The sequence below is a fragment of the Amia ocellicauda genome, chromosome 4, assembly GCF_036373705.1.
Source record: "Amia ocellicauda isolate fAmiCal2 chromosome 4, fAmiCal2.hap1, whole genome shotgun sequence".
NCBI lineage: Eukaryota > Metazoa > Chordata > Actinopteri > Amiiformes > Amiidae > Amia > Amia ocellicauda.
This window is the reverse complement of record NC_089853.1, coordinates 24,754,085-24,776,212: the sequence shown is the minus strand read 5'-3', so window position 1 is coordinate 24,776,212 and position 22,128 is coordinate 24,754,085. Positions and strand designations below refer to the sequence as shown.

The 22,128-nt window shown below is 45.6% G+C and overlaps 2 protein-coding genes across 5 annotated transcripts in view; both read left to right on the top strand.

Annotated features, from left to right (window-relative positions):
• The window catches only part of iqgap1 (IQ motif containing GTPase activating protein 1), a 36,382-nt gene extending 19,483 nt beyond the window's left edge, over positions 1-16,899 (top strand). Inside the window, exons 14-38 of the mRNA XM_066701568.1 lie at positions 25-149; positions 316-479; positions 4,941-5,031; positions 5,567-5,734; positions 5,850-5,992; positions 6,180-6,350; positions 6,696-6,779; positions 7,031-7,102; positions 7,401-7,470; positions 7,589-7,797; positions 8,006-8,158; positions 8,418-8,581; positions 8,996-9,220; positions 9,631-9,771; positions 9,928-10,012; positions 10,973-11,205; positions 11,399-11,531; positions 11,648-11,750; positions 11,856-11,991; positions 12,297-12,384; positions 12,583-12,792; positions 13,680-13,846; positions 14,067-14,189; positions 14,691-14,799; positions 14,934-16,899. Of these exons, the coding sequence (XP_066557665.1) occupies positions 25-149; positions 316-479; positions 4,941-5,031; positions 5,567-5,734; positions 5,850-5,992; positions 6,180-6,350; positions 6,696-6,779; positions 7,031-7,102; positions 7,401-7,470; positions 7,589-7,797; positions 8,006-8,158; positions 8,418-8,581; positions 8,996-9,220; positions 9,631-9,771; positions 9,928-10,012; positions 10,973-11,205; positions 11,399-11,531; positions 11,648-11,750; positions 11,856-11,991; positions 12,297-12,384; positions 12,583-12,792; positions 13,680-13,846; positions 14,067-14,189; positions 14,691-14,799; positions 14,934-15,047 (3,481 nt within the window). The 3' untranslated portion in view covers positions 15,048-16,899. The remainder of the gene's footprint in view (positions 1-24; positions 150-315; positions 480-4,940; positions 5,032-5,566; positions 5,735-5,849; positions 5,993-6,179; positions 6,351-6,695; positions 6,780-7,030; positions 7,103-7,400; positions 7,471-7,588; positions 7,798-8,005; positions 8,159-8,417; positions 8,582-8,995; positions 9,221-9,630; positions 9,772-9,927; positions 10,013-10,972; positions 11,206-11,398; positions 11,532-11,647; positions 11,751-11,855; positions 11,992-12,296; positions 12,385-12,582; positions 12,793-13,679; positions 13,847-14,066; positions 14,190-14,690; positions 14,800-14,933) is intronic.
• Positions 16,900-18,953: 2,054 nt separating this feature from the next.
• Positions 18,954-22,128, top strand: part of crtc3 (CREB regulated transcription coactivator 3) — a 33,495-nt gene continuing 30,320 nt past the window's right edge. For all 4 annotated transcript variants that reach the window (XM_066701564.1, XM_066701566.1, XM_066701565.1 and 1 more), the window contains exon 1: positions 18,954-20,334. In XM_066701564.1, coding sequence (XP_066557661.1) covers positions 20,203-20,334 — 132 coding nt within the window. In that variant the 5' untranslated portion in view covers positions 18,954-20,202. The remainder of the gene's footprint in view (positions 20,335-22,128) is intronic.

Below are 22,128 nucleotides of genomic sequence, written 5' to 3'. Positions count from 1 at the left end.
AGCCCGACTCCGTGTTGCCTGCAGGTACATGGATGAGCTGATGCGCTTGAAGGCGGCAGCACGGGCAGAGGGCAACGACTTCCTGACCTGGAATGACATCCAGGCGTGCGTGGACCTGGTCAACACCACCGTGCAGGAGGAGCACGAGAGTGAGTGTCTGGGGAGAGAGCTGCCATTGTGCAGACTGAGCGAGGGGTGGGGGTTAGCTTTGCATTCAGTTGAAAGAGTTGCATATTGGTTTTGAGGAACACAGATGGCTGGCGACTCAAACGCATCTCCGCCCCCTCTCCCTCCCTTCCTCTCCATCTCCGGCAGGGATTGTGGCGATTGGGCAGATCAATGAGGCTCTGGATGAGGGAGATGTCCAGAAGACCCTGGCAGCCCTGCAACACCCAGCGGCCAAGCTGTCGGATGTGGACCCAAGTGTGGCCCAGCACTACTATGACAAGCTGCTGGAGGCCCGCAGGGAGAAGGCACACGTATGTAGCTTGGTCCTGCAACCCTCGATCCTTAATTGTTCTTTGGAGTCTTTGTTTTGTAAATACAAGACTCACAGAGGAGAAAGTGTGAGAGACATCAAAGCAGCAGCAGGATAGCTTTAGTGTTGCACAGCAGGGTAGCCGCTGGAGGCCTTGTCTAATAAGCCAGGCTTAAACGTCATTTATAGTGCCAACCATCCTGGAGAACAGGGACTTGGAGAGGCCTACATTACCACATGATTGGGATAAAACTATTTGCTTCCTGAGTAGTTTTATTAATTTTTTCCCTTTTTTTTTTTTTTAGTTTTTTCTCTCTCAATCCAGTAACATTTTGCATAAGGTGCCTGTTCATACAGATTTGAAGGAGAAATAAGTTAAAACAGCACATCTTCATGCACCTACATAAACATCACAATTGTTTTGTAGGATAAAGCCTGCAAAAAAAATAGAAAGTGCTTCTGTTAACAAAGGGCCTGGGTAGAATGACAGAGGGCAGTGGCTTGCATAGATCATCGTTTCACCACCCTCTGTGATGTCTGAAGGGGGTTGGAGTGTATGCCTGCCTGCCTGTGCATCTGTACTGCACGGTTGGCTCTGGGTTCTTCTGAAGTCAAAGTGAAGCAGAGTACCTTACAAGTGTGGTATTTTTAGAGGAGGTTTCCTGTTGATTTGAAACCAAGCCAGTTGACGTTCTGGTCTTGTAAGCTGCACATCTGGTTGTTGCTGCGTCTGTGTGTTTCACACTAGAGGCAGCAAGCAGTTCAATGTACGATGTAGTGTGTGGTGAAGGAGAGGGTCAGGGAGCACTGGGTTCAATCTGAAACCATGCCGATTCCAAGTGGGCTGTGTGTCGGTGACTGCACTGTGAGCTGATCTTTCCATTCCAAGTTGTTCATTTTATTTAATTTATTTCATGGGATGGCGTCTCGAGGCAGAAATGTGAAGGTCAGCGTGACTAAACGGAAAAAGTGTCCGTTTCGGGATTTGGAGTTTAGTGTTTTGTTCTGTTTTTCACATTTGGTCTAAAGCAACAACTCTTTTACTTCAGTGCAGTGGACAATATGGAATACTTCTGGTTCTTTTTTGTTTGTGAATCATTCCAGAAAAATATCTTCCAATCTCTGTACCAGTGTAGAGCGGTGAAGAGAGCTGGTCGAGATGATGTCACCATGACTGTTACGCAGCGCTCATTGTCCTGTCTGGGTCTGCAGTGGCATCATGTTGTGGAGCACCAGTGTTCCTTCAAAGTGCGTCTCCATGCCTGCCAGGATAGATTTTTGGGCCCCGTTATCAGCAAGTGGTAGTTTGACAGTTGCCTGTTGCCAAGACCATTTCCTTAACATGTGTTCAAAAAAAAAAAAAAAAAAAAGCAATGCTAAAAAAAAAGCTTTGTCCCAAGCAACAGTCCAGAGGGGCTGGGACTAAAAGTCTAGTCTGAATTGTTTCCTTATATAGACAAGTTAAACAGCTTCCAAAATTGTAGCTACCCAATCGAGCCCCTCCCTGTGTGAAAACAGCGGTGTGTGTGTGTGTGTGTGTGTGTGTGTGTGTGTGTGTGTGTGTGTCAGGATATTAATGCGGATGATAGGCCTGACTGTGTACTGTAGCACTAGGTCGTGACTGTATCAATAGCTGGGAAGGAGGAGCCTGATCTCGTGTTTAAGCCTTGTTGTGGAGTTTGTGTTATTAGCCTTGAGGGGTTCAAAACAAGCTTGTCTGTGACAATAATTCTCAGTTTCCCACAGTCCAAAGTACAGGTCTTTGAGCCAAAGTACGTACAGGTGGCTGTCGCGTCGTGAAGGAACCTGCAAATTTCTTGGAGGTGTGTTGTGTGACCGGGGCGACTAGTGGTTCTCCCTCCATTAGCAGGCCTGTGCTGAGGAGTGTTGATTAGCTCGGCTCTCAGATGCAGCTGCCAGCACCGTCTCCACTGTAATGACACAGGAAGTGGCTTAGAGAGGAAGTCCTTGGACGACTAAGTATTGCGCTCATACTCGCCTGTTGTTCAGAGATGAGAGAGAAGGGGAGGGGGGGAAATAAGGAAGAGAGATGGAGCTCAGTGATGGGGGTAGCGACAAATATGCAGAGAAAGCTGAGAGAGTGACAAAGTGATTTGGGGAGCTAGACAGATGCATCATCTGTAACAACAGTGTTTCACAACCTTTTCCAGCTTAAGCCTCACCTACTTAACATACAATTATGTGCAGGGGTTTCATTCTGTTTTGCAATGTCACGGTTGAGAATAAAGATACTGAATATTATTAAGGTGTTAGGCTACTTTATTGCCATATCTGAAGACTTAGAACTTTAAGAAAAATGTTGCAAATGAAGTTAGGAATGGTCTTACAGCTACATTTTTTTAGAAAATGATTTGATCAAATTAGGGTTACATTTCGGTCTGGTTTAGGGTTAAAGTCCCCAGTAAGCTTAGGCTTTCGTTAGGGTTGTTTCTACCGAGTTCATTGAACATTTTTGTATTGGCTAGGGCTGTGGTTATGGTGGCTGTTGTGTGTAAAAATGAGGGGCAGGTAACCTACTGATGAAATACAATTGGTAATAGTGAAAAATCAGGCTGTTGTTTGGCCTTAACATTGCGCAACCCCCTGTAGAGTTGTTGGGTGGGCTGAGGTTTTTTGGCACACGGTTGGTCAGTATGTTACAGTGCTCTAAATAATTGGTGCTTATAGTGTACTGACTTTGAGAACAGTATCACCCCTTGCCTAGTGAGGGGAGATTTTCAGAGACCAAGGATCAGAGTGGCCAGTGAAAGTGACTGACTGTTTTCTGATCACTGTCCAGATGTGCGTGTGTAAGAGAGAGATTAGGGATACCATACTGACCCAGATGTTTAATAATTGAAAAAGGAAGTAAGAACTTTTGCAATGGTCTTTTTCTGTCATCTTACCCCACCCATTTCCACCACAAGCCCCTCTGACCTACTCAGTATGTGAAATTAAACCAGTGAGAGAGAGAGAGAGAGTGACAGGAATGTAGGGAGACTTTTTTTTTTTTTCTTGTACCACACCCATTCCCTTACTTCCTCAATTCGGATTCATAAGTGGTGTTTCGGCAGAGCTGCTGCACTGTTATTAATGAGGCCTAACCCCTGTGGGGGAACGGTCTCCCTCTCTTGTGATTGCTATTTAAAAGCAGCTTTGAGCCTATATTTAGATTCAGATCTTAATAATTCTCCCTGCTTACTATAAACAAAGCATTAGTTTAAAGCATTAAGAAAGAAAGAAAGAAAGTAAGAGAGCCTGTGTGTGTGCTTTACGCAAGGGTTCCTACTGCGGATAACACATCACACTATGAAACTTCAGAAGTGTGACAAGCAGAGTATGGATGTAGGGCCTGTTGAATCTCAGCTGTGATTTCCAATGTGTTCAGTCAGTGCAGTGGATCAGACTATCTCTGTGTGCTCAGAACGTCCCAGGCCTCTGTGTTGCAACAGTACGGACCACATTTCCTCAGCAGGGAGGCAGGGGGTGCACAAAGAGGGCCCTGTACTTTCATCCAATCAGGAGGCAGCGTTTCTCACTCCGGAAACTGAGCTCTGCAGGCAGGCTGTGACTTTTGGCGTGCGTCACAGGTGCCATCTGGTGTCAAGTATCGCTCATTGCATACCAGTCACTTCCATCTGCTAACACTTTACTGGCAGGAACACTGTAATTCACGATGTGCTGGACTTTTTAAATCACCCATATAGGGCTCTTAAGGGCAGAAGAAAGACTTATTGTTATGATTATATCGGTAATAGTATAGTCCACAGGTTTTTTTGGTTCTTGTTCATCTGTGGAAATTCTGTAAAGTACAGCAGCCCACATGTGATGGCACTGAGACTCGCATTAGAGAGTGAATTCACAGTAAATCACAACCCACCAACCCCCTCTTTCATAAGCCTTCTCAGTCTGAAATGAACAAATCATAGACTGCAACAAGTGAAAATAGATGACTGTGAACTGACAAGATTTGCTGTTATTATTAAGCCTGTGACTGAGTGTACCTTGTAAGGTAGTGATTATATTATGACACTATTGTACTGCACTGGAGAGTTCTAACTTTAGAAAAGCGATTAGACTAGCAGTGGTATAAACTTCAGAATAAACTCGGAAGTGGAGAAGTGTTCCCCCTAGTGACCAGTGCTAAAGGAAGTCAGATGTGGCAACGGAGAGATTGTTTAACCAAAACTGATTTACTGTGCATTTTACAATATATCAGTTCAGTTTATAAATGCTTATTATTTATTTTAAGAGATGCCTCTTACAAAACGTTCTCCTTGTGAAATATCTGACCGCCCTATAATTTAAATGTGGAGTACCTGACTGGTCCAGCTATGTTTAGAACCCGTCCCCTTCGGTAACAAATCAAAGGAAGTACCATTGTTGGATTGTGGTGCTATGGCGGTATGTGTTGCAGGATCCGGGGCTGATGGGCTGATGCTTTGCGTCTTTCTCCCTGCAGGAGACCCAGGACACCTCAGCTGTGCTTTGGCTGGATGAGATTCAGGACACTGTGCACGCCTCCAACAAGGACACCCAAGATGCACTGCAGTGTAAGAGCAAAGACACTCACTCCCATGCACTGGGGAGTGTCTGTCTGTCTGTCCATCGCAGTCTATCCTTGTCTGTGTTTTCATGTATAAGCCCTGTTTCTCACAAGGGGAGGTTCTTGTCTGAATTCCCATGGCTACGGACAAACGCAGACGGACACACAGACAAAGCTGCTTTCCAAAGGGGATGAGCTCCCAGTCTATAAACACCTCAGTCTGTTGGTGTCTGTCAATTTCCAAGAAATAACACAATTTAACTTCTGTCCCCCTTAGAGTCATGTTCTTGATGTACCCAACTGTGAAAACCCAGTCCTGTTCTGAGCGTGTTGTATTACAGCACCTTTACCTCGTGTGACTATCTTTGAAACAATCGGCACATTTCTTCATCTAGTTTAAATCTCGGTAACAGTTATTTTAATCTTCTCGGAGCAGCTTTACAACGGATGTGACTGAAAAAGAGTGGATTTCACAAGAACAGTACATGATGGAGGATGCTGATGCCAATTCTCACTGCCTCTCTCATCTCTCTATCTCTCAGTCTCTCAGGCCATATTATCAATTAACGAGGCAGTGGAACAAGGAGAGGCCCCCGTGACCCTGGCCGCCCTGCGCAACCCCAGTGCAGGGCTGTACGGTGTGACCCCTGAGTGTGCCCCGACCTACCAGAATGACCTGGCCAATGTCAAGCAGGGCAAGAAAGTGGAAGGTATGACCTGCCCTCAGAGCTAAGGAGAGCTGTAATTTTTCACTTGGTTGCGGTGTAAGGAATGTAATGGTCCTGCTAAGATAATGACTCCAGCCCCGTTACTCTGTGAGTGCAGGTGAAAACGGCAGCGAGTGGATGAAAAACTGGGTGAAGGGGGGACACAATTACTACTTCAACCTTAGCACAGGAGAGGGCACTTGGGATGAACCACCCAACTTCGTCCAGAACAACACCCAGCTGAGCAAGGAGGAGATCCAGGTAAGAACATTTACAGAGAAGGAGAGAGAGAGGATAGCTGGAGGGGTATAGTGACGGAGTGATTTTTTTCAGTTGGACTTCAGTACCTGCTCTGCCAGTATTTGCCTCCAATGTCAAATTTCATGCAGCCTTACGGGCAGATTCAGACGATTGTCAGTTGAGCTCTCTGTCTCTGCTCTGCTCCCAGTCCGTGGTGTCTGGCGTCACCAGCGCCTATAACCGGGAGCAGCTGTGGCTAGCCAATGAGAGTCTGATCAGCAAGCTGCAGGCACGCTGCCGGGGCTTCATGGTGAGGGATGGCCTGAAGAAGCGCCTCGACTTCCTGAAGGAGCAGGACCCCGCTATCACGTGCATCCAGGTACGCCACACTGCTCGGCACCTCTCCCCTCTACACAGGCATGTCACCTGGCCCGTCTCCCATGTGTACAGGTACCCTGAACTGCACCCATCCTCTTTACACAAGCTTACTTGCTCACTCTTACTGTGGAACACTCCTGCATTCTTCACCATTTTATAGGTGCGATTAGAACCAGTACCGGACTCGGGTGCTGTGTATTACTGTAGAGCTGTAATACGAGGCTGGTGCCCATCTGTGAAGCCATGCCCTTTCCCAGCTGGTTCAGTGAACCTAATGACCAGCGACCGCATGTAGGCCAAGTCTTGTCAACACTGTCCAAAACATGTCAGCCATCTCCCCCTACAGGCTCACTGGAGAGGCCAGAAGCAGAGGAAGAACTTCCTGGAGAGGAAACAGTATCTGAAGGACCACACTGATGAGACTATCAAGGTAATGCACATACGGCTTGTCTGTGTGCTCAACTTGCCTGGAGTGGGTTGTATGCTGTATGGCAGGGGTTCTCAAACTGCGAGTCCTAATTACGATTAGAGTCCCCTGTATTGTTGGTGCGTTTATTGTGGTGTTGTATAATAATGTTTAGTGTTTTGTATGAGGAGATCTCCAAGATGCAGGTACAAACAAAAAATAAATAGTAGGGTACTGGTCCATATTGTGACTGAACACTGTGGTTCTCCAATCAGATCCAGTCAATGGTGAGGATGCATCAGGCCCGCAAGAAGTACCAGGACCGGCTGAAGTATTACAGAGACCACGTGAGTGTCCCTTTGTCTCTCGGACACTATTTTCCTTTCTTCCTGACAGCAAAGGAATGTTAACATTCGGAGCCTTTAAGATGCTTTAAATGGGCTGTTAGCAGGACCAACTAATTGCTACATGCAGAGAAATCTCTCATCTAATTTTAAAGTATGTGACCAGAAACATTTTGTACCCTGCATTGTCGTCATGTTTCCTTCGTTCATTTCACACAATTAGAGAGCATAGTGAAAGTAACACGCTGTACCATGTTAACATGCTAATTGGTTGGTGCTCCTCTGGGTTTGTTCCTTCCAGATGGATGAAATTGTAAAAATCCAGGCGTTCATCCGGGCCAACAAAGCCAGGGACGACTACAAGACTTTGAGTGAGTATCTGTATGAAAGGGGAGTCTGAAGAACAATATTACATTTTAAAATTCTGTAACCCCCCTGGTTTTCTTCCAATCTCTGTCTATCACTGACCCTCTCTATCTCTCTGTCCAGTCAGCGCAGAGGACCCCCCGATGTCGGTGGTTCGGAAGTTTGTCCACCTGCTGGACCACAGTGACCAGGACTTCCAGGAGGAGCTGGAGCTTATGGGGCTGCGAGAGGAAGTGGTCACCAATATCCGCTCCAATCAGCAGCTGGAGAACGACCTCAACCTCATGGACATCAAGATCGGCCTGCTGGTGAAGAACAAGATCACCCTGCAGGTACGGCACACAACCCTCCGGACTGCACATTGGGGCTCCTGTCAAGCGGTCTGGTGCATTCATGTGCCACACACCTAATATTGGTGGATTACTGTGGAACATCTTCCCTGGCAGCTCCTCAGCACACGTCACCAACATTTTCTCTAACTGTCTTCCTGTTGTGTTGAGGGCCAGTACCTGTAACCTGTATGTGGGTTTCTCTGTGCAGGAAGTGGTGTCTCACAGCAAGAAGCTGACAAAGAAGAACAAGAGTCAGCTGTCAGACATGATGATGATGAACAAGCAGGGGGGGCTGAAGGCTCTGAGCAAGGAGAAGAGAGACAAACTGGAGGCCTACCAGTATCTCTTCTACTTGTTGCAGGTAACTCCAGCTGACGGCCAGCCTTCATCAGAAATTTACCCCACTATTTTGGGTTTGAGATTGGTCAGCACATTATACAATTGTTACTGAAATATTCAGATTTTCTTATTTTCATTTGGAAGACCAATGCAAGGTTTCTCCCACACATCTTTAATAAGTCCTGTGCTGATAAATTAAGAAGGTTGGCCAAAGCTACTTTGGATTCTACTGAGGTGTGTGTATAGCCCTAAAGGAGGTTCTTTTTGCTCCGCCCTCCCAGACAAACCCCACCTACCTGGCTAAGCTGATCTTCCAGATGCCCCAGAACAAATCCACCAAGTTCATGGATTCAGTCATCTTCACTCTCTATAACTATGCTTCCAACCAGCGTGAGGAGTACCTGCTCCTCAAGCTCTTCAAAACTGCTCTGCAGGAGGAGATCAAGTAAGAGAACCAGCCTAATACACTGCCCAGTACAAGGCCTCTCAGTAGAATAGCTAAGCCACTTGCATTACAATGTGCTAGTTCACTGAACTGCACTCCCGTATGTAGAAAATCACTGACTGCACTCTTTTCCTGACATGTTGGGTCCCGAATTCATTGCCACCATCTTATTTTTGTATATTCTACATTGGAATGGCACAATACAACACATAATTATTTATAAAACCTCAATCAGCTTGCTTCCATAGCCGAGACGGTTAATAAACCAGGGGTTCAACTTCCAAGCAGCACTCATGTCTGGAACACATGCATGACTGAGTCCATTCCTCTGCTTATTGTAAAACGGTGTTTCTCAGCCGGCGTGAACAGATGCTCAAGGTTGGAGTCGGGCAATGATCAGCATGTGTTTTGCAGGTCAAAGGTGGACCAGATCCAGGAGATTGTGACGGGCAACCCCACAGTCATAAAGATGGTGGTGAGCTTCAACCGGGGGGCGCGCGGGCAGAATGCTCTGCGCCAGATCCTGGCCCCCGTTGTCAAGGAGATCATGGACGACAAATCGCTGAACATCAAGACCGACCCTGTGGACATCTACAAGAGCTGGGTCAACCAGATGGAGTCGCAGACCGGCGAAGTCAGGTAGGGGGTGCTCTCAATTGGTCAATGAAGGGAACATGTAGCATGTAATAAATGCCCAATAATTCAGGGAGCGCAGATTAGGGTAGGGTTAGCATTAGGGTTTGGTCAAGTCTTGGGTATGGGTTAATGCCAATGTTCGAGTTTGTGAGGTTATAGTATGTGGTAGTTTGGCAGTGTGCATCATGCAGTGCCTGACCCAGGTGGTTTATCAGCCAGGTGATATTTATACCACAGTTAGGGGCTGGAGTGGCTTAGTTTCTAATGTAAAATAATTGTAATTTGACTTCGAACCATGAATATTCCATCAGTGCGATTTCATCAAGTGATGCCTCTGAATGGTGGTGGTTGTCAAATGTTTGTGTTTTTGTGTCTGAGTGTGCTGATGGGCCTCTGTCTCTGTGTGTGCTCAGTAAGCTTCCATACGATGTGACTCCTGAGCAGGCCATGAGCCACGAGCAGGTGCGCAGCCGGCTGGATGCCTCCATCAAGAACATGAGGACCGTCACTGACAAGTTCATGTCGGCCATCATCGTTTCTGTGGACAAGATCCCGTGAGTACACTGTCCCCAAAACTAATCGCCAGGCACAAAATGTAACTGTGACGTTCTTTTAAAAATGTATTTTTTATTTTATTTATTTTTGAAGAGCTAGGTGTGTGTTGTGGTCAGCTGCCACATTTGACCTGGGTTGTCCTTGCTGCGTTTCAGGTATGGCATGCGGTTCATTGCCAAGGTGTTAAAGGACACTCTACACGAGAAGTTCCCCGATGCTACTGAGGATGAGCTGCTGAAGGTCTGTCACCCACAGAGACCAGCCTTAACCTGACCATACTAAGACATGTCTTATGATTTATCCCAGTACCCTGGCTATGAGGAACATCTCAGTTGAGGCATATCCCTGGAGCTCCCACACCTGCAGCCACTGTCCCTACCTGCACTTTCCCTTGCTTCCCTTGTGGTCCTGATCTTTCCCTTCTTTTATTTTTTTAATATTGAAATCTGGTTCTCTTCATCTTCTCGCACTTTCTCTCTTTCTCTTTCTCCTCGGCATCCAGCTGTCCTCTCTGCCCTTGCCTCTGCTTCCCTGTGGGGATGTGAGCTCCAGAGTCCCAGCACAGGAAAGGTGAGCCGCAGGCCTGTCTCTCTGCCTCTTTCTCTGCCTGTCTGTCCCATTCAAGAACAGCTGGAGCTCCTCATCACAGTGCCATTGACCTCCGTAGACACCCATAGATGCAGAGACTGAGTTGCCAAGCTTTCACGTTCAAGAGGACCAATGCATGCATGCATAAACACTTTCTCACAGCACAGTGCTAGAGTCTGTCACTTTAGAAATCTGTGCTGACCTCCCTTTCTTGCTGGTGTCATCCTTGGACAAAGAGCGCCAAGTATAGGACCCATCTTGACCATTCTAACTGTGTGAAAGTCTGTTTCTGAACAAAATCAAGTCTGTTCTAAAAATGAATACATGTGACTTAAGAGCATTTGGCAGCTGAAGCTTTGAATTGGGAAAGCAGGGGGTAGTCAGTCAATTTCTCTGAGCTAGAAATCTGACTAATCCTGCATTTTTCAGATTCATTGCTGCTGATTTTGGTGTGTACTCCTGACCAACAGTGATTTGGTATGTGTTTCAGGGGTTCACCAGGTGGCTGTGTGCTTTGCCAACTGGCTGTTGATTGGCTGGTGTGCTTGCTGAGGTGGCCAATGATTGGGTTGCCTAGTTCTCGTTGGCTTACTGATTGAATGTGTGTTTCAGATCGTGGGGAACTTGCTGTATTACCGCTACATGAACCCTGCCATTGTGGCGCCGGATGCCTTCGACATTATCGATATGTCAGCAGGGGGGCAGCTGACCACTGACCAGCGCCGCAACTTGGGCTCTATCGCCAAGATGCTGCAACATGCGGCCTCCAACAAGATGTTCCTGGGAGACAATGCCCACCTCAACCCCATTAATGAGTACCTGAGTAACTCCTACCAGAAGTTCAGGTGTGCCCTCCCTCCTTGTCTCTCCAGAAACATCACTAAACATGCCCTCAACACTAACTATAACTATAAAATACAGCAGACATCTAGAGACCATTAGAGCATACTCATGTGCTCCCCTTTCTCCTTTGAGACCCTCTCTCTCGCTCAGTCTCTGCCTCTCCTCAGTCTCGGATGTGTCTTGTCCCCTCTGCAGGCGATTCCTGCTGGCGGCCTGCGATGTGCCTTCCTTGGAGGACAAGTTCAACGTGGACGAGTACTCGGACCTGGTCAACCTGACCAAGCCCGTGATCTACATCTCCATTGGGGAGATCATCAACACACACACGGTTAGTGCCTGACAGAGACAGACACACACGTCCTCTGTGTCTCATTAACACATAGTGATTCGGAGTGTGTTTTTGTATGTGTTAGTCTTAATATCGGGCGTCTTTCTTGTCTGCAGCTGTTACTGGATCATCAGGACGCCATCGCTCCAGAACACAACGACCCAATCCACGAGCTGCTGGAGGACCTGGGGGAGGTTCCCACCATAGAGTCCCTCATCGGTGAGTTCTCCTGGGGCTTTTGTATCTTACTGCATGTGTGCAAACATACTCTGTTCCTCTGCATGAGGTAGGAGAGACTAACAGGCTCTGCTCTCTCTGGCACAGGCGAAGGCACACTGCCCGCCGGCGACCCCAACAAGGAGATGTTGGGCAAGACAGAAGTGTCCCTGACCCTTACCAACAAGTTTGACGTCCCAGGCAGCGAGAATGCAGAGATGGATGCCAGGACCATCCTACTGAAGTATGACACCTGGGCCCCATGCCCGTCTTAATCACCACATGCTCCATTTGGGAAGGGAATCCAGTCTGAATTCTCTTTCTACTTGGTTTGCTTACCCATCCCTTCAGCTTCACAGTCGCCAAGCCTCATAATCATGGACTGGGTATAGTGGGATAGGTTTATACAACTTTCTCGAACAGTTTATTGATCAGTGCCATTTAAGTTTAATTCTCCATCTGAGGTGAAACAAGATCCCCACTGCAGGCACTGACAGACTGCTGTTGCTAAAGCTGTGCAATGAGTAATCCACTCACGTCTCTCCACAGCACCAAGCGCCTCATAGTGGATGTGATCCGGTTCCAGCCTGGGGAGACCCTCACCGAGATCCTGGATACCCCTGCCTCCCCCGACCAGGTCAGAAAGAGCTCTGGAGACACAATTGGAAAATACAATTGAAAACGTGGAAAATATAGGAAGAAAAGATAAATGTCTAAGGCAGGCAGTAAAAAAAGTTACCGTGCTTCTTTTTAGGTAGGCAAGGAAAGCTGTTAATATTTACACCAGTGGTTGTCTGTGGTTCTGATGGTCAGTCTTTCTTTCTCTCCCCCACAGGAAGCAGAATACCAGCGGGCCATGCAGAGGAGAGCCATCCGGGACGCGAAGACGCCTGAGAAGATGAAGCAGAAGAAGCCGGTGCAGGACGACACCCTCAGCCTGCAGGGCAAGAAGGAGAAGATCCAGGGCAACCTGAAGCGCCTGGGAGAGCTGGGCAAAGTCAACGCAGAGAACCGCTACCAGGACCTCATCAATGACATTGCCAAGGTAATGGGATGGATCTCACCCACTTGACTAGGAGGGGGAGCGTCAGCGGGAGGGGAGGGGGAGGGCATGAGTGGCAAAGGTGAGGAAAGGAGGGATCTCAGTTGGCAGTGGGACGTGATGAGCTAAAAAGTGGGAGGAGCATTTTCATTCATTTACAGCTGCGGGGAAAATCAAGGGGAATGGTGGCAAGAATTGTGTAGGATGACTGACGTGTAGTGTATTACTGTGCGAGTTGCTAAGTGCAGAAGAACACACGGAAAACCGCTAAAGGGTCGTAGAAACGCCACAGTAGATTGTCACTGAGTGCCTGTAGTAATCCAGACATGCACTGATCAGTGTCTCCTATTTGTGTGTAAATACATTACTGATTTGACTTGTTGATTTGAAGCTGTGTTTTGGAGCGAGTTTGTCAGCCCTGCCTGATCACTCATGTGCCCTAGGGGGCAGTCAGTCAGCAGGCCTGTCCAAACAGGTGGCCAGTATCCAGCCATTGCTCAACATCATCGCCGCCAGACTGCTTTCCCAGCTTCCCTAACACTTTCACTACTCTTTTAAGTGGCAGTTTGTGAACTTATGACTTGAACACTTGAAGTGTTTTTTTTTTTTTGTTCCAAGTCTCTCACAGTTGGCAACCGTTCACATAAAAAATGCACTGTCATCCTATCTCCCTCCTCCCTCCTTTCCCACACTCGCATTTCCCCCCGCATTTTTTCCTTTGCTTGTTTCACGTCATCTATCTGCTGCATCATCTAACTCCCTTCCTTTATACTTTCTCTGGTCTCTCCTTCTATTTTTCTGTTGTTCTTTGCTCTTCCCTTCTATCTCTCACTCTCTCTCCCCCTTCACCCCACACTTCTTCATTTTACTCACTTTCTCTCTTGCTGCAGGATATCCGGAATCAGCGGCGGTATCGTCAGCGACGGAAAGCTGAGCTGGTGAAGCTGCAGCAGACCAACGCCGCCCTCAACTCCAAAAGCAGCTTCTTCAACGTGCAGATTGACTACTACAACCAGTACATCAAGACCTGCATGGACAACCTGGCCAGCAAGGGCAAGTGAGTGTCCAGCCGCCTGGATCACACACACACCTCCTGTCTGCAGCACTAACGGCCCACTCAAATGGATTTTATTTCATAGTGCATCAACACTTTTGCATTCTTAATCTCTTCAAGTTACCATCTTCAGTTGGGGGTTACTCCACAGAAGCATGCTTTAAACAGTGTATAAATGATCGATTATCTATTGAATTAAGTAAGCATCCCTCTTTCCCTGCAGGGTGTCCAAGAAGCCCGGCGAGGTGAAGGCCAAGAAGAGTAAACAGGTGTCTCAGAAGTACACTGCCGCCCGGCTACACGAGAAAGGAGTGCTGATCGCCATCGAGGACCTGCAGGCCAATCAGTGAGCATCCCTGGCCCGCCACCTCACTCACACTGATCCCACCACACAGTCCCAGTCTCTGAATTGTTCTCACACTGCCTTGTACTGGTCCAGTGTCACTTACACCGTACTGATTTGTTTTCCCAGTGTCCGTCATTGTATCAGGCAAAATAGTCTTTAGGAGCCATCAGTTACGGCTGGCCATCTCCCAGGGCACCTCTCATCCCTGCTGGGACTGAAGCCTGTTCAGTCCTCTTAGAGTTTCTTTCACTGTGACCACACAGTCTGCCCTACAGGCTGAAAGTTATTTTCTGTTTGAACTATGTCCTTGGATGATTTACATTCTTCTGTAATAATTCTCTACCAGTGGTATCCTAGTGTTTGGTTTGTGGATTCCTGAAGAGTGCGAGTGTGAGTGCACACACAAAGGTGTCCTATGTCCTCTCTCTTCCCTTTGCTTCTTTCCTTCTTTGATTTCAGTTTCTCCCCCTCTTCTCCCCCCCCCCCCCCCCATCTCCGCAGGTTTAAGAATGTCATCTTTGAGATCTCTCCATCAGAGGAGGTTGGAGATTTTGATGTGAAGGCCAAGTTCATGGGTGTGCAGATCGAGACAGTGGTGTTACATTACCAGGTATAGCCTCCACAACCAGACGCCCTCTTCTGTAGCCACTTCGTTCCCTGGATTATCTCTATATTTATATCATTTAAACCTACTGCACTGCTGCTCCTCTCTCCTCACTCGCACTCTCTCCCCCTCTCTCTCAGGACCTCCTCCAGCTGCAGTACGAGGGGGTGGCCGTGATGAAGCTGTTCGATAAAGCCACCATCAACGTCAACTTGCTCATCTTCCTGCTAAACAAGAAATTCTACGGCAAATAAATGACCAAGAAAGAGAGTGAGAGGGGGGACATAGACACTGTACAAAGACCCACCCCAGCCCCCTTCACACACACCTGAAAGAAGACATTTCTGTCCTTGTCTTCAGCCCTTTGACCTCTCGGGCCGGCTCTCAGAGCACAGTGTCCACACTCTCCTCATTGGCTGACTACAAGACCTCGCCTGACCATTAAGCTTCTGGGACCTATGTGTCCCTCAGGTAGTGTTTAGATCTTATTTTAGATCTTACCAAGTTATGTAGGCTGAGCATGTTGTCTTGCGATACATGGCACCCAGGCATACCATGCTGGGAGCATATTAGCTATTAGCTAATGCGTTTGGCCTGAGCCTGCTTTTGGCTTTGGAGAGCTGCAGGCCAAACGCTGACCCCTGACCTTTGTAAGTGACTGGGCCCTGGGCCTGATTTGGTCCTAATAAGGTCCAACAACTGGGAAACTGCAGAGAGTGCAGCCCTAATGCAGTTGTTTCCGTTGTCACCCCTTCTCGTCTCTCTCTCCAGTGAGAGGGCTCAGGTGTGTGGAGGAGACTGGGTGTTGTGCAGTACGAATGCCCTCTCTCTCCTCTCTCCTCCTCTTCAGCCCCCACCCCTGCCCCCGTGATTCTTCTTTCACTCCTGATGTAAAGTATTGTCCAAGAGGAAGGTCCACAGGAAAAGGAAATGACCTTCCTCCTCGTGTTCCTGCTTCAGCAGACGCAACGTGTCTGTTTATCAGGCATTTTATTGTCCATTTTCTAAATGGATTTTTTTTTTTTTTTTTTTGCTTGTTTACCCATATTATATATAAAATGACACCACATTGTGTGAGTTGGAAAAGAAAAAGAAACTATTTTAAGAAACACTCTTAACTGTTCATTTTGCAGGCCTTTTATATTTATGAATTTATGAATCTGGACGAACACCCAGAGAGCTGGACAGAAGTTTAATCTCGTGTGCTCAGGAGATGGATCATTAATTCTGAAATCTAGTGTAACATTGTTTGATAATATGCAAATGGTTATATACCCTGAAATTCCCCCCCCCCCCACCAGATTCTTTAGAATAGGAAATCGCCCCCATCCAGTGCAGGGGACTGACGGGCTGATCCAGCTGGTCCATTCCATGTCTTTGAGAGAGGCATCAAGGCAGAGCTGGCCGGTTCAGTGCTGTACAGAGCGATTACATGTCCTTTCTTGTTTTCTTCAAATAAATAAAGTACTGTCTTAATTTAAAACATTTAATTTTTTTTTTTTTGCAAACATCCACACTTCTATGTATGACTTAAAGGGGAGTGGGATTCTTACCACTTAGTGGAAACCAGTTTCCTCTGTCCTCCTCATAGCTGAGAAGGGTTTAAACTAATGGGACTTGAGTTGTACAAAAATTGTGCACAGCTCACACTACCGCCCCCTCACTGATGCCACATTATTGCCTGGATTACTGTATCACTGTTGCAAAGCAGAAACTGTTTATCTTTCCTGTTCAACCCATTTTGCTGAGAACCATTCATAAACTTCAATACGTGTACAGTATTATAGCAAGAATGACTGCAGTTGCAACTATAGGCCACAAGGTGTCACCCTACGTGAAGTTTGCAAGGTGTTGCAGTTGTTTGGGTTCGCTGGGCTTCCAGGCAGTAATCTGATTTTTCTGTCAAAGGTGTTCACAATGAGCTGACGGACCAGTGTACCGCAGTCCTGAGGCGTTCTGGAAAAGTCTCCCTTGTATCACTCCATAGGATGTAGTTATATTCTTAAGAAATACGTTTGTTCTTTTGCACTGTTTTCACATTACCTGGCGTGCCTTCAGTATAAAAATGAAACTTTTAACAGTACCAAATAAAATATCTGGAAAAGAGCTGCTTTGTCTCAGTCCATTTCTTTTGTTGGTTGATTTTGCCCTAGTCTCCCGCTTACACCGACTCATCTGTGTCCTATTCCATTTAACACTTTTGGTTTGTCTTTTTTGGGGGGGGAATTCAACTAGTAAAACTCTTTCCAGGACCTTACATAGACTGATGTGATTTCGATGTACAACTAGGGAATCCAGAATGCTTCATTGCATCTTAAAGGAAGGGATGAAAATCCATTCGTTTTCATTTTGATAAACCGCCGGGTTCTGCTGTGATCAATGACAAGACCTATCTGTTTCCATAGAGGCTTATATTGGCTTCCTTATCAGTCTAGGTTGGTTTGTTTCTTCAAAGGGAAGCAAATGCCATCAGTAACCAAGAATGAAAAGCACCATTTTAAGGAGCTCCCTCCTAAAATTTGCATACATTTGGTAACATACAGCCATGCAAATAAGAGCAGGGCATACTAGCATAACAGGTATACAGTATGGAATAACAAGGGGAATTTTCCATCCCTTCTGAAATAATACACGTTATCTCAGAGAGGAAAACAAATGGAGGAGCACACTGCCTGGTCTGTGAGGAGTTTCAAACTTCATTATTTGTCAACTAGTGTCTTAACCTACAGCTTTAAGGCACTTACCCTAATCTCTAGTGTCTAGAATGACACAAGAATAAAACAACATGCAAGAGGGAACTGTTGTTAAGATATCGTAGTCTGCCCCTGGGGAGCATGCCGTGAATTATCGGGTTAATCCTGAACACGGCTTTGTGCAATGATGAGATCACAGGCCAATACCTCCGTGGGTAGGATTGATACTGGAGTTTATCGGAATGGCAGCGACTCACCGCAGCATTGTGTACCACTGCCAAGGACTGTCCTGGGGGGGCGGTGCCTGGAAGGAGCGCTTGACATATTGGATGCAAGACTGTCCAGTGTGTGTGTGTGTGTGTGTGGTCATGGTGTGCAAAGGGTGTCTGGTTTCTGGCCTTTCCTCTTGACAGCTCTCCAGGCTACGATGACTTTGGTGATGATGTCATCTGCAAGGAAGATGCTGCCAGAACAGTACGTTGCCATAGATACGAAAGCCGCACGGACCTCCAGATAACACCAGAAAAACAGAGATCTGTGCCAGTTCCCATTCATCAGCGCAGTTTCCCCGCCTGCCTGGCTCAGTGCACACAGCTCTGCTAAAACACAGCACCGCTTAAACACAGCACCGCCTGTCTGGGATTGTAGCCTGGGATATCAGATAGGATTACTGTGCAGCTCTCCTTAAATTAATAGATCATATCACCAACATCTTCATTTAATCTTAAAAACTGCAGGCCACCTATTCCTATCCTTTACCGGTGTTTGAAGTGTTTTGTAGTTGTTTTTGTTCTACTGCATAACTTGAATTGAATGATGTTGTATTCTATATTTATGTTTATTTTTGTTAAACCACGGTACAATATGTAACCTTTACACTACGAAACTTTTCACAATTTCTACATGGACAAAACTCTCAGATGGATAGATAGACCATTTTACATTCCACAAATGAATGCATACTAGTATACTTTTGAAAAGCCAAACACACACACCAACTTGCCAACTGAAGGATTAATAAACAAATTCTTGACCAGATCTGTGCACTTTTTTGCTATATTTGTAAAAAATGAGAAAAATACAAATTCTACCATTCTAATTCTGACCGTGTATGTTGCCCAAAACAATCTTAATCAACCAATATTTTCTGAGAAAAACAAGTATTTGATCATTTTCAAGACTCTTAAATAATACAATATGTTTTAAAAGAGTTGAGTTCAGTTTTTGCTACAGGTTAGTTATGCGGAACATCTTGATAAATAAATAGCACTTCAATAAAGGACCTTCACAGTGCTGTTTTAAATGTCTGTGGGTTGGGATTAAGACTCGTTTCCCTCCATTCAGAAGGTAATGGGTTAACTCTTCATGTTTCGCCTCTTTACAGTGTGTGACACCAGGGTTGAACTAGGAAGAAAGGGGCTGCTTCCTCTTTAAGAGCTCTCTGTCTCCCTCTTGTGGACACCACAGGCCAGCAAGTGGCTTCGCAGTTGGAGCTGCTGTTTTTCATGTTGTCTTTTCAGGAGCACTTTGGGGGGTTAGGGGGCTTTTACAAAACTCAATAGGCGAGCGGAGTGTGGTCAGAGCCTGAAATCCGCAATTATTGAACAACAACAGGTGATGAAGGCGCCGCAGGAGCGGATGAAAAGGACTCTGCACCCCCCCTACAGATCTGACAAGACGGCGAGCAGGGTGCATTTAATTGCAAAACATTAAAATACTTTTTTTCCAATCAGAGCAACAGCGGATTTGTTTGCAGATCATCTGCTGTGCACAGTTGTTTTTCAACAGTGGAGATCAAAACAAACTGAGGAATTGCTCGCCTCCCATTTGCTCTTCAATCGCCCGAGTATTTTTGCTGTCTTTTTCAGTCCGGTTGAAATTGTTGGGACACTTGTTGAAATTTCCAAATCTTCGCTCACTTGCATTGGAAATAAATACAGGCGGACGTTACAGTGCATTGGACGAGCAGTGGCGTCTTGTTGGACCAAACGTGTGCAACTCCACAGCCGTGTTAAACTAATGGATGAGTGTTTTATGCAGATTGTGTCTACTTTCCTGCATTTGCTATCGATTTCGCCGTGGGAGCTGCTGTAATATGGAGTCTCAGTAGTGAGGATGGGATGTTCTGTTATCGGGGTTTTGACGAGGTGCTGCTCCTTTAACTTGGCTCGTTTGACGTGCACTTTTTGACATGACCCTCTAACTACATTAACAAATACCATATTTTTGTAATCGGAACAAATCAGAACTATTTTTCTCTGTCGGATGATCGAGGCTCTAATATATTGAGACTTTCCAAAGCCTGCTATAGTTATATTGCTAAAAAAATACTTTCCCAAAGCTGGATTTCTAAAATAGATATTAAAAGGTTTATTTTTTAACATACCTGGCTAGATCAACTTCAATTGCTTATTTTAGTTTTTGACTGCTTCAAAAGTGCGGATAATACTTTTGTAAATTTGATAACGCAGGATGATGACAGACCTCCGGACTGTCACGCATTATTTTTAATATTAAAAGTATATCTTTACTTGTTTACGCACAATCTTATTTAGCTACCCTCTTGACACCATTTCAGACAAGGAGCTGACATCCCGGACAAATGGATTGAACTAAGTAGTTGTATTTTATTTTTCTCTTCAATTTTTCTATACGCATTTTATATATTTTTTACTAAAATAAATCGTTCAACTGGTGGAACTGTGCGGCCCACACCATGTCCGGATCCCCGGGCTCGGGTGGCTCCAACCCCCGGAAGTTCAGCGAAAAGATCGCGCTGCACAACCAGAAACAGGCCGAGGAGACGCGGGCCTTCGAGCAGCTGATGACAGACCTCACTCTCTCTAGGGTAAGCAAATCCGCAGCTGTAATCTAATCATCACGAATTAACGAAATTAACTTTATTGTGTGTGAGTGCGTTTCCTCTGCGATGTCAGTGTGCACAGAAACCCGCATTAAAGCCAGAGCTGGAGACTCTCTTGAGACGTAAACAAGAGCGCCTGGCCGCGGCAGCCCTGCCCACCGTCAATGAGAAATCATGAAATCAAATAAACAGGCGAGGGAGAATAAATGAGCCCCATTACTGTCGTGTAGGACACACGGCACCTGTGCGCTACCGGGATCACGATGTGTGGAAACGGCGTCCAGAGATGCTCACAGTCGTGGGAAGTGGAAACAAGAAAAGTTTCTGGGAACTTGGGGGGGAAAGACGGGAGGTTTTTGCAGGGAGACTTTGACAGCGATATTCTGATATTTTTGGGGGGTGGATCACGATTGTGAAATAAGTTACTCACTATTTCAATATCTTTGCACTTAAACAGATTTCTTTTGGTATTTTGTGGAGATGTGGTGTCTTAGTAAAGTATAGTTTTCAGGAAAAGTTGATTTTCAAGAAAAGCATGGTTTGTCTTGGTGCAAAAATATGTTTTGTATTATTATTATTATTATTATTATTATTATTTTGCATTACTGACTCTTATTCTCTAGGTGTGAATGAAGGTTGGCCCCTGGAGCTTTATCAGTACAGTGATGTCAAGAAATAACATTAGTCACACAATAAGTTAGGATGTGGCCCATAAGATAAATACAGTATATAGCCAAATGTAAGACTACTTTAAGATCTATAAAAATGTTTGTCATCCTGCCCTTCAAGCAGTCTAACCCTATGAATGTATTTTTTTTACATACTGGTATTTTGGTCAATACAAATTCTGTTCTGAAATACTGTGTTTTTATGTGCAAAGAGAAGTCATTAATTGGCAAAGAAAAAATGTCAAAAACAAGCAGATTAAAATGATTATTTCATTATATTTTATCTTTAGAAGAATGTGAGAATTTTTTTTGGTGCTGGTCCGCAATTCTTTCCCCAGTGCTGTACGGTGCACCACAGATGTATTGTAAATCTGCATTGTTCTCAAGGTCTACGGCTTTTACTGCCTGAGTAATAAAGGACAGGGGCGGTGGGGGGCTTGTGATGACTAACATCTGTAGAGACTTGTGGGGGGATTTGAAGTGATGTTAAGGTATGAGCAAACAATACATTTTTAAGGCGCACTTCCGTGTCCTTCCGAGGTTTGCCTGACGTTTGACAGGTCTTTACAGTTCTGTCAGACGCAGCTCAAACGAGTTCCTTGGCTGAAAAAAGTGGTCTGTCGTCACTTCACCCCACTAGGGGCGAGTTTTGAAGCTGTGAGTTAATTAAGTGTAAATGTTTGCATCCAAGTTTTCATTGAAGTGTTAAAGCTGTTTTGCTTTGCTGAGGGAAAAACATTGTGTGCCAGAATTACATTGTACTCTTGGAAAAATCTTTCTTTTACTTATTTCTAAAACAGAGGTGCAAAGCCTGGCCCTGTGGACTCTCAGACTTTCATTCCAGACGAGCATACCAATTTAATTAAAATCATTATTGGTTCATGTGGACCAGTTTAACAATGTTTTTGCAGATAAATGGTTAGTGGGTTTTTTAGCTCTCTTTTAAAATCACTAAACTATCCCTCTCCAGTAGTTGCATAGTGTTACAAAAATAAGACTTTCTTATATTCCTTTTTTCATCTTCTTTCTTTAACACTGGAAGCTGGTGAAGTAGCTCACATGCACATTAAACATATTATACTGTGACATTGTGATCTGTTTCATATCGTGG